Genomic DNA, 12,334 nt, shown 5'->3' on the forward strand with positions numbered 1-12,334 from the left:
GACAGGGGTGTGTGTACATGGGAGAGCATGGAAATGAGAAGTCTGTGTATGTAAGAGAGCATGGAAGTAAGAAGTCTGTGTGTGAGAGAGAGAGAGAGAGTGAAAGTGATTATGGGAATGAGAAGCTTGTGCATGTCGAGAAAATGAGCATGGGAGTGAGAAACCTGGGTGTACTGGTGTGTGTGTGAGAGAGAGAACTTGGGAGTGGGTAGCGTGTGTGTGTGTGTGTATATGTCTTTGTACATGAGACAGAGAGACTGGTCGGGGAGGTGACTGGTGTGTGTGAGAAACTGGTCGGGGAGATAATTGGTGTGTGAGAGACAGAAACTGATCATGGGAGTGTGACTGGTGTGTGTGAGAGAGTCAGAGAGACTGGTCATGGGCCCTAAGGAAAAGGACCGTGAGGACACAGCTTCAGCAGGTACTGCTCTTCTGGTGTGTGTTACCGCCCTGCAAGGGAGAAGAGTAGGAGAGCTGCTGGAAAGAGTAAGTAAAGGTGGCTTTTTAAGTTTATTTTTCTTGATTGACTGCCATTGTAATTATTGGGTATTATGTGATGTCTGCTGTTTTGAAATATTTTATTGGGTTTGGGAGAATTTTTAATAATTTTGATGAGTTTTAATTGTTGGATGTTATTCTGTTCATCAGCTGTTTTGTAACATTTATTAGTATAGATTTACAATTATTTCTGTGTGTGGGGCTCTATAGCAGCTTGGCTTGCTCTGTATTCCTAATAGGAGGTGTATTAGAGTTCAGGGCCTGGTTTAATATTTGTAGTGTTGCCTTTTCATAGATAGGGTTGTTACTGTTGGAGTGCAGGCCATAATGCAGGTGTAACTTTGTGTGGATTAGTTTGTGTGCATTATTGCAGATCCTGGGACTATGTTAGGTGCTATATTTCTGTTTCCATTTCTTCAGGTTTGCACTGCATGCACAGTGGCTTTTTGGGTTTCCTTCCAGTTTCTACTATTTGTAATTTGTGGTCTTTTATTCTGTATTTAGTGAAGGTCAGTTCAGTGTGAGTGACCGAGGTGCGGTATTTTACTAGCATGTAGGCATTTGTATCCGTCTTATTTGTTGTGGTTTCTTAATAGGACATGCACTGGTGATAAACTGCTGTCTTTTCATAAGGGCTACTGTGCCTGGTAATGGAGGGAGTTTGCATTGCTATTAATGAGATGACAACAGAAATATTTTTTTTGTATGGTAAATTGTACAGAGGCTGTTCTAGTTCTGCTTTGCATCTATTGTTGTGGGTCAGGGAGGTTCCTGTGGCTGTAAAGTGTACATTTACATTTAGCTTCGTGATGGACATATGTTCAGTGTGTCACGCATGTGAGAACCATCTGTCAAGTGTGTCCTGACAGAAAAGGGTGTAAAACCACTACTCTAGGAGACTCGTTGGTCCCACAGTCAACTGCTTCTCTCAGAGCTCAGTACAGTCACCTCAGTCAGAAGTCTCCCCAACACTACACAGGCACTTCCTCCTGGCTTACCCCCTTCCTTCCTGTGCCTGCAGCTCACCTCCACTTCTCCACAACCCTCCCTCCACTCTAGTGCATTCCCATTGACTGCTGGCTACACAGTCTGCTGCTTTGATGGTTCCTCGGGCTCTGCTCTGCCTACCGACTCCAGGGAACCAGAAGTGACCCCTACTTCTGGGCTTATAAAAAGAGAAAATTAAGCCCTGGCCGAGACTAGGGAGCGATAATAATCCAAAGTAGCACAGAAGGAATCCTGCATTCTCTTGTGGAGCCAGTGCGCTGGTGCAAGGGTGCAAGATATTAGGTGTCATAGGTGAACCTTACAACCTTGCCCACACTCCTAGCCCCACCCTTCCCACAAATAATTTAAAAATATGCAATTGTAGTAATATGCAATTATCAGTGTTTTAAGATAAAAATATCACTTACAACATGTATATTATTTACAATTGCTGTGGTACCAACCAGAAAACTCTACAAAAAAAGACACCTGCAACCATAAGGTATTAGGACTATTGTAAAACATGTCATCCCTCAGAAAGCTTTGAGTAAACTGAATTACAATATAGTAAATCTTCCATATGAAAACAGCACTAGCTGCCAGCACTCACACAGTAATAACCCTACCTATGAAAAAGCAACATTGTAAATATTACACCAGACCCTAAAACACCAATACACCTGATATTAGGATAAAAAAAAAAGCCAAGCTGTTATAGATCTCTACACAGAAACTGCATGCTAGCAGAAAACCTCACCTCATTCACACACACAGAACACACAGACCCTCACCAAATAAGAATAAAGACACAATAAAGTATAACTAGAAACATGCAGACAAAAACTGAATTTGAAACCGTAATAAGACAGACTCTGTATGCAGTGCAACAATGGAAAAAGCAGAGTTGCTTACCTGTAATAGGTGTTTTCCCAGGACAGCAGGATGTTAGTCCTCACATATGGGTGACATCATCAGATGGAGCCCTGTCACGGAACACTTCTGTCAAAGTTTTTAGAACTTTGGCTGGCACTCTGAGCATGCCCAGCATGCCACTAACCCTGCAGCCAGAAGGAGTCCCCCTTCAGTCTCTTTTTTTCCGTTCAGCAGTTGCCTCGCGGTTTAGGAGCTCTGTGATAAATTTCTCACAACTTTCCTCACGGAACTATTTGAAGTTTATCTTCTCAAAAAATCCCTCAGCAGGCTCCCCATCACGCTCCATTCCCTCCGATGCTCGGTAAGTGTTTTTTCCGGTACATGTGGTCGGTTCCTGGCGGCTTACCGCTTCGGTGCTCGACGGTCACTGACCGCATGCCCGCCAAATTTTAACATGGCGACCGGGTTTAGAAAATGTCCCGAGTGTCCGAGGACCATGTCCATAACGGACCCGCATGAAGTATGTGCTTTGTGCTTAGGCCCCTCGCACAACGTTCGTCGATGCCCTAGTTGTGCACAAATGACCGCCAAAGGCCTTCGCGCTCACCTGGACAAAATGGAGCAGTTGTTTGCTTCAAATCAGACTGCTCCATCGACGCAAGTTCAAGCGCCACCGACCGTGGAGGGTCCATCGACCTCGGAGGCAATTCGCCTGGAGCACTGTGGACAGGGTGATCGCCCGTCACCGACTCCATCGAGGACATCGGCGTCATCATCCTTGGTGCCGGGGAAAGACTGGATCGAGCACCGAGGGAAACATCGACACCGACGGGTCTCTTCAGGCTGTCATATCTTTTTTTTGGCCACAGGCCAGGAAGCTGAAAAAAAAAAACTACGTGATCGGAGCAACCAGACCACCGGAGGATGCCCGATTCCCTGATAGGCCAATCCGCCACTGGCAGCAGGACTTGTGAGACTACAGCACCCCCTGCAGTTTCAATTGTAGAGAAGAGGAGAAAGCAAAAGCAGCAGCAGCAGCAGCAGCAGCAGATAAGCACTACTCTCTGTCTCCCCCTGCTGGCGGGAGGATATTCTGTTGTAGGGGAAAGACTAAAAGAAGACTGCAGACAAACCAGCTAGCAATTGGAAGAAAAGTTTGTGGCCTACAAGAGCTACAGCCTCGGCACATTCCTGTGCCAAGGCACACTGGGTGGGATTCACTGTTTCAAGGCATAGCTCTTCTCAACAGGGCAATCATTTTACTTTGCCATGAACAGGGAAATGGAAAGTTCAGAAGCACCGTACAAGGTTACTTTCTTGAAACCACACAGGCTAATTTTCAGAAGCCCGCGTGTGTAAAAACGGGAGGGGGGGGGGGTGCTTTATGCGCGTGGCTGGGCCTTGTCGGAATGGCCCAGCCACCCGAGTAAACCCCGTTACGCACTGAAGTTCAGGGCCTTTCCAAAGGGGCGGGCCGGGGGTGTGTGGTCTGGGCGGGGAGGGGCAGGGTGGGGGTTGGACCGGAACAGCGCCATTCGGCGTTGTCTCAGGGAAGGGCACACCAGCGCCGGAAGCATGCAGAGATTATTTTCCCGAGGAGCAGTAAGTAATCGAACAAAAAAATAGGAAGTAGCTAGGAAGGGGTTAGGGGTTGGGGAGGAGAGGGGAGGAGAGGAGAGGAGAGGAGAGGAGGGGGAAAGGGTAGGAAGGTAGGGAAGTTCCTTCCCAGTCTGCTTCTTAATTGGAGTGGACTGGGAGGGAACTGGGGAAGCCTAACTCCCGTCGCCACATGTGGCCTTTTTAAAATTGCCTCCCACGCGCGGAGGAGGCCATCTGCACACATATGAGCGTGTGGATATCAAAATCTGCCGTGCATGTGCGTGCGGATATTGTATTTTATAACACGCGCGCGCTGATGCACATGTTATAAAATAGCCGCATCTATGTGCGCGCTCCAGGAACCGCGCACCCATGGACGCGCGCAGGTCTTAAAATCGACCCCCAAAGAGTTTTCTTTTAATTTTTTCAAGCTTCCTGTGGTTCCTGGCACTGGAGGTGTCCTAGAATCAATGTGCAGTGCATAAAATGACATAGTGCACTACAGGACAGCATGAAACATACTGGCAAAGGGTCCCCATTAATAGTAATATATATATATAAAATGGGGTACTCTGTGTGTTCTAAAAGAGAGGGGGGTCTGTCCCCCTCTCCACCCCCACCATTGGCACCCAGGGAAAGCAGTGCATTACCAAAACAAATGGCTCTTTAGAAAACTGTGTGGGCATAAAATTACGCCCATGCACACCACACGCGGCGTTCTAGGAGGGTGGAGTCTGGGCGGGGTTGGGACTTTGCACGCGCACACTTTTTTGATTTTACAAAGCAGGCGCGCAAATTTTCCTCGACAAAACCGTGTGCACCAAACAGCCGGCGCAACGGCGTGCACACCACTTTGGCGGGATCATTTTCAGAGCAGACTCATGCTTGCCTGCTGCCTGATTTATGCAACGATATGTTACAAAATTAAAGACTGCCCAAGGAAAGGAGCTTCCGCCGTTCCTCTAGGCGTCGTCTGCTCTTTGCAACTCTCACAGCCAGAATGCTGGGCTGGCTGGAACTTTGCTCTAATACAATTTGGCAAGTTCCTGGGCTATGAAATGTTTTTATGTTCTTCTTTTGTTCAGTTCAGATGAGGCCATTTCTTCAAGGACTCTTTATTTATTAATTAAAGATGGTTAAATTCGTTCACTTCCTTTTTCATACACTAATACTTTTTTTGTATTAATACTTAGCATACTCTGTACCGGGCAGCCTGGAATTTTGTCTCCTCTATAGTAACTGCTCCTAGCAATAAGAAATATACTCTGTCCCAGCTACGGGAAGTAGACAGTAATCCAGAATCGCACAAATAAATTATCATTATGAGGATTGTTTTCAGTAGTGTTTATAAGATCATTTGTTTTATTGGCTATTTCTACAAGCTAAATAATTACTTCTTCTAATTACTCTTCTATGGGCAATATGCTGAATGTGAATCCATTTTTATTTTTCCAGTTATCTGTAGTCCCAGTGATAAAGGTAAAATCAGATCCTATTTTTACATTCTTATTAGTTAATCTATGTCTATTGTTATTTGTACCCTTCCCCTTTTGCCCTGTTTGTTGTATTTCTCTTAGTTCTTTGTAAACCGATACGATGTACCTATGAATGTCGGCATAAAAAAAGTTGTTAAATAAATAAATAAATAAATCCTAGGGGTATAGAGTTTAAATTTACCTCCCATACTGCCTCGTTTGGATTTTTACTGTGATTTCAAAAACCTCTTTCAGGAACCCACTGACTAGTGATCTAAATATTGTTCCCCATCCCCACCCATCTGACAGCCCAAACCTCCATTCATCCTGCAAAATTCAAACGTATCCAAAAACATGAGAGACGGACCAAAAACGTTGGGATCATGGTTCCTGACCCGCAAACCCCGTCTCTAATCGGGGATACCTCGCATGGGCAAGAATTCACTGGATCACAATCCTGGATCATGCCAATCTGATCCATTTAAAAAAAAAAAACAACCCACAAACTGCGTGGGAAAACTGCAACGCCCCCTCTCGTACAAGCTTAACACGCCCTCTAGTTATCTCTGGCACTCACCCGGAGGAACCCGTACAGGCAGGTGGACATCCAGTTTGTCAGCAGCTTTTCCATGACAGACTCCGTTCGCCGCAGCATGAGCTTGGGGTGGCTGCTGCTACACTGCTCCATCAGGTCCCTGGTCAGGACCTCCAGTATACGCGTCAGGTAGACGAGTTTATTCTGGAGTGCAACAGCCAAGAAGGATGCAAACATGCACCTAAGAAGGAAAAGAAAAAGACAGGCACCATATTCGTCATTCTGTCAAGTGAAGCCTAGGCTTACTGGATGCCACGAACAGTTCCCATTGCTTCAATGTAACTGAGAAAAAAAAAATGTCTTGTGATTCATCGGGTCAGGCAACGTCATGCAAATTCATTCATTCATTTATCAGCACATCATGAGGTGCTGGCTAACAAAAATGCAGCTTTAAAAAAATGTCTGACATCAAAATGTACTCTTAATTTAATGAAATACCGACTGAGGCAGGTGAGAATGGGTTAAATGCTAATTTGCTCTTATTTTAAATGCAGATCATAAGGTTGTTTTAATCTCAGGATATTTCATAGGCTTGATAACATCCTCAAGGGTAGGCATCAAAACATTTCAATGTACCCTATGGTTGCTGCAAACACATGACCTTTGATCTCACAGTACACTGCCCACCTCCCACCCAAGTATCCCTCAAAATCCTGAAAAGCATATCCTGTTCTGCTATTACTTAGATAAGCAACACGTGGCAAAAGACAGACATTAATACCAAACCTTTCTAGGGCTGCCAACTCATCCAGGTCAACCCAACGAGGCTAATTTTACCCCCACTGTGTACACAGAGATGTATCCTAATTCTTTTATTGATAAAATCAGAACTGCAAATCCCATTCATGCAACCAGGCAAAACCAGGGCTGCATGAACCTCTTTGGGGTGACCACAGGAAGGTGGCAAACCCATGCTAATGAGAAGGCTTTCACACAGAGGTGAAGATTGCAGGGAGGCTTAGTCAGATCTTTTTGAGCAGGTTCACAAGGCTTAGAGTTCAAAAGAGAAGGCTAACCACGGATTTCCTCCTGGAATTGCTAAGCAGAACAATTAGATCTGCAGAGCCTCCTGCCCTCAGAAAAAGTAATATTTTGAACCGGGCAAGGAGGCGAAGAACTGTTCAGATGCGTCTCCCCTTAAACAATTAAAATAAGGTTCTAGCAGAATTACAGGCCATGCCAAGAAAAGAAATGTGGGTGGAGGACAATTCCCACGGCCGATCAGTTCCAGTAGTGACACTTTCCTTCTGAAACCGAGAATGCTTTAGAGAAGTAGCCCCAGTGACTCTTCTTGGATGCTACAGGAGGGGCCGGTCTTTCACTGCAAATCCCATGCTCCTGCCAGTGGGAGTCACTGCCCTTTAGAGAAGAAACAGTTTGCTTTTAGCTTTTGCTTTTAGAAGAGAGAGTGGGCTTCAGGTCCTACCGCTCTGCCACTGCAGCAGCAGATTAGCCTGGGAACCATGGCGTTTAGATACAGAGTGCGATCCAAATAAGGATTCTACTATTACGTTCATTAACATGGACATTCACTTGACTGCAGCTGGTGGTGCTGTTGCTCCTCTGCACCACTTCATTTTGGAAACTTTGCTTAATTACGTGCAGATTTGCACTCATCGCATCTCAGTCAACGTTTCTGAACTATCTCCTACCAACTTTTGTATAGCCATGAGCCTGGACTGGTGTGTACCCTGCATGTTTAAAAAAATCTGTTTTATTGTGATAAAGGTAATAAATGTACATCAACAGAAGATTATAAAAATGCAGCGCATAAGGCCAAGAACATATTGAACAGAGCAATAACAGTGCACAGAAGTAAACATTCCTACCGCAGCTTTTTCCAAAATAAATCATCCCTACTGATAGATTCCCGACCCCACCACCCTTCCTTCATTCAACCGCATTCACATACTTTCATACCACCCCTCTTATTTTCCACCCCTTTGGTTGGATAATGAAAAAACCCTACGGGTGCGACTGGGTTGTGCCCACACTGGGGAATAACCTACATTGTATAAGGCAGTTTGGTCACTTCTTCACAAAATAATCCAAGAAACAATGCCATGCCTTTACATAATCTTCATGAATCTTTACTTCATATCTTTCCGTTTGCATAAGAGTGAGCATATAATCCTGCCTCACTGCAGACTGAGGGAGGACAATCCGCGATGCATTCTTCGAGGATACATTTACGCACCATTAATAATGCTATTTCCAAAAAGAGCTGAAACCCCCTGGACAAATCCGTGTGCAAATCTACTGAGGTCTGCACATCTGCCAGAAGAAGAATTCCCACCCCACCCCCTCACCCGGAACGGCAGATTTATCTTCGTACACAGGATTTTATCACCTCCCGCCAGAATGGGTCGTTCTTAGGACAAGTAAGAAAAACATGCACAAAAGGACCTTCTCCCGTATAACACATATGACAGCCATCCGTCCCCACCATCCCTCACCTTATGCACGCGTACCCTATCCACTTGACAATGGTATAATATTTGGTACTGCATTTCTTTCAGATTTACCTCTACAGGGAGGCTAATTATGGCTTGGATTAAAGCCTTAATCCGATCAAGCATAAATGAGCTCTCCATTCCCCTTTGCCAATAACTCATCAGCCCATTCAGCCCATCACCCCCCCTAATGTGTTTACAATAGGCATACCACTGAGAAATTGAATTCCCCCCCCCCCCCGTGCATTCAGCTCCATCTCATCAGCAAGTTACAGCTCCTTTTTAATTTGTTCCCCATTCAGTCCTACGGTCGATACATAATGGCAAACTTACAAGTACCCAAAAAAGGTGTTGGTAGGGGAGTAGAAATACCCTCTGTAATTGTTGGAGATTCTAAATATTCCTTGTCTCATCATCCCTTAGCTGCCTAATATTAGTAAGCCCCTGGGTACCCCAAAATCTGTCCCTGGTAGAAAAGAAATATTAGCCTGGATGGGGCAAAAAGGGAAACCAAGTGATATTCCTACTGCGGCATCAGCACAGAATCTCTGAGACCTGCATACACAACCTGTCAAGAGTGACATCTGACACAGACATCAACATCTAGCTGGATTCATTTAAACATGAAGGGGCCAATTTATTTGATTTAGGTGGACATTTTTTTTACTGAAAATGGCTGAATGGGCTAACGTCAGTGACAGATCTGGCCATTTCCAGTGACTATTACCAACATGGACAGTCCGTAAGGCACTGTGGATTCTCTCCATAGATAAGTTGGCCCATTTAATCGAGTCTGTTTAGCCATAAAATGGGTCATAGCATGGAACAAAATAGTGCAGAAAATTTTGCTCAGCAACAACTGATTTATGCATTTTGACTGAGGATCACACATTTTTTAAGCCAGAATAATTAAATATACTCTACCTGTCCTTGATCGAGAAACTGTTCTGATTTTCCAGGGTATGGATGAGAGCAACAAGAAACGTCTTGTTACAAATTAGAGCACTCAGCTCTGTCAGGCACTCATTCTGCTCAACGGGGTCACCTGTCTGAAACGACTAATACAAGGAGAATAAAACTGCTGACTTCTGGCCAAGTGCATACAGTCAGAAAAGTTAGCGAATACAACATGGACGTCATTCCATATTTTTCAAAGCCGGCACTCTGGAAGTTCTCAAGTGAAACCCGAGTCCTAGCCCTTCCTCTCTTGGTCGTGCTTTTCAGAACATAACATTTCTCCTTTCATCTTTGCTAAAGGAAAATTGGTTCTTACCTGCTAATTTTCGTTCCTGTAGTACTATGGATCAGCTCAGACTGCTGGGTTATGCTTCCCTTCCAGCAGATGGAGACAGAGAAAACTTGAAGGGCACCCCCTGTAATTACGGTGCACCACCTGCAACTCCCTTCAGTATAAGCAGGATCAAAGCAGAACATAAATTCGAACAGGTAACCGTGATCCAAATTTAGTGGCTAAATCAAATCAATGACCAACAACTATGTACAGATTAAGAGCACTGTGAAATCTTCGTTCTGATATAGTCTGACAGAAAAATGGAAAAGTTTGAGCAGATCTGAAACAAAAATTAAATAACATCTACTCTGGGCGGGTGTCTGGGCTGATCCATGGTACTACAGGAACGAAAATTAGCAGGTAAGAACCAATTTTCCTTTCCCTGTACATACCCGGATCAGCCCAGACTGCTGGGATGTACGCAAGCTGCCTTACATGGGGTGGGACCTAGAAAGCCCCGCTCGAAGCACCCCGCTTCCAAAACTCTCGGAGTCAGGAGCCCAAACATCCAAACGGTAATGCCGAGCAAAAGTATGCAAAGACTTCCAAGTCGCCGCTCTACAGATCTCCTGGGGGGAAACCAACTGACTTTCAGCCTGAGACCGAAGCGAATGAGCCTTAAGACCCTCAGGAACCACTCGCCTGTAACATATGTACACTGAAGTAATAGCCTCCTTCAACCATTGGGCAATAGTGGTCTTGGAAGTCTTATGCCCTTTCTTAAGACCGCTCCACAAAACAAAAAGGTGATCAGACAAACAAAATTTGTTAGTGACCTCCAAATAACACAGAAGTGCCCGCCTAACATCCAACCTCCTCAATTCGTGTGCATGCGGAAAACCTTGATCCAAATCCGGAAACGCAGGCAACTCAACCGACTGGTTCATGTGAAATTCCGATACAATCTTAGGAAGAAAAGATGCCACCGTTTGCAGAGAAACACCGGAATCCGAAAACCTAAGAAAAGGTTCACGACAAGATAGTGCCTGAATCTCAGAAACTCTCCGAGCCAAGCAGATAGCTACCAAAACACCGTTTTCAGCGTAAGGTCCTTTAAAGTAACGCACTTGAGCGGTTCAAAAGGAGGTTCACACAACATCCGAAGGACCAAATTCAAACTCCAAGATGGACAAGCAGCCCGGAGGGGAGGATTCAAGTGCTTAGCACCTCTAAGAAAACCCACCACATCAGGATGAGCCACTATGGACACGCCTTCCACCTTTCCTCGTAAACAGCCTAAAGCCGCCACTTGCACCCTTAGAGAACTGAAAGCTAACCCCTTCACCAAACCCTCTTGTAAAAAGGCTAGAATGTGGACTATTGAGGCGTGCCTAGGGGAAACCTTCGATCTACTGCACCAAGAGTCAAAAACTTTCCAGACCCGGACATATGTAAGAGAGGTTGATGTTTTGCGAGCCCGTAAAAGAGTGGAAATTACCATAACCGGAAAACCCTTCTTTCTCAGCTGCCGCCTCTCATAAGCCAAGCTGCTAGACAAAAGCGATCCACCTGGTTGAAAAATACTGGACCTTGTCTCAGGAGATTCAGAAGATGACCCAGACGGAACAGGCCATCCACCGTGAGGTTGATGAGATCCGCGAACCACGGCCTCCGTGGCCATTCCGGAGCCACCAGAACCACCGTGCCAGGATGGGCATCTATTCTTCTTAGAACCTTGCCCACCAGGGGCCAAGGAGGAAAAATGTAGAGCAGAATGTCGTGGGGCCACAGAAGAACAAGAGCATCCACTCCTTCCGCCCCATGCTCTCTCCTGTGACTGAAGAATCTAGGTACTTTGGCATTCAACCAAGTTGCCATCAAATCCAAGCGGGGAATCCCCCACTGATGAGTTAACAACTTGAATGCCTCGTCAGACAGCTCCCACTCTCTGGGATCCAGTCGCTGTCAGCTCAGAAAATCTGCCTGAACATTGTCTACCCCGGCAATGTGAGAAGCCGCTAGCCTGGACAGATTTCTCTCTGCCCAGGCCATGAGCTCGTCCACCTCCAACGCCACAGGACAGCTCCTTGTTCCTCCTTGCTGGTTGATGTAGGCCACCATCGTTGTGTTGTCGGATAAAACCCTCACAGACTGATGGCTGATGAGAGGAAGGAACTTCTGCAAGGCCAATCGTACCACTCATATATCCAGATGATTGATGGGCCATTGCTCTTCCTGCCGTGTCCATTGGCCTTGCGCCGCTTGAGATTGGCAAACTGCCTCCCAACCGGAAAGACCAGCGTTGGTCATAGCAATGATCCATTGAGGAACTTCTAGCTCTACTCCCCAAGACAAATGTTCGGGTTTCAACCACCAAGCAAGGCTGGACCTGGTGGGCTCCTGGAGCAGCAAGGGAATCTGGAACTCCTTCATTTTGGGATTCCAACATGAGAGCAAGGCCCTCTGCAACAGTCTCATATGAGCGAAGGCCCAAGGAACCAACTCCAGTGTAGACGCCATAGAACCAAACACTTGCAAGTAATCCCATACCTTGGGAAGCGGCAGAGCCAAGAGACGACGAACGTGGGATGTCAGCTTGTCTATCCGTTCCTGCATAAGGAAG

At 45.8% G+C, this 12,334-nt stretch overlaps 1 protein-coding gene across 2 annotated transcripts in view; it reads right to left on the bottom strand.

Annotated features, from left to right (window-relative positions):
- PLXNC1 (plexin C1) overlaps window positions 1-12,334 on the bottom strand; it is a 109,432-nt gene that overhangs the window by 40,605 nt on the left and 56,493 nt on the right. For both annotated transcript variants that reach the window (XM_029601621.1, XM_029601622.1), the window contains exons 19-20: window positions 9,405-9,538; window positions 6,010-6,208 (exon numbers count right to left, since the gene is read on the bottom strand). In XM_029601621.1, the coding sequence (XP_029457481.1) occupies window positions 6,010-6,208; window positions 9,405-9,538 (333 nt within the window). The remainder of the gene's footprint in view (window positions 1-6,009; window positions 6,209-9,404; window positions 9,539-12,334) is intronic.

The sequence above is a fragment of the Rhinatrema bivittatum genome, chromosome 4 (assembly GCF_901001135.1).
Source record: "Rhinatrema bivittatum chromosome 4, aRhiBiv1.1, whole genome shotgun sequence".
Lineage (NCBI taxonomy): Eukaryota > Metazoa > Chordata > Amphibia > Gymnophiona > Rhinatrematidae > Rhinatrema > Rhinatrema bivittatum.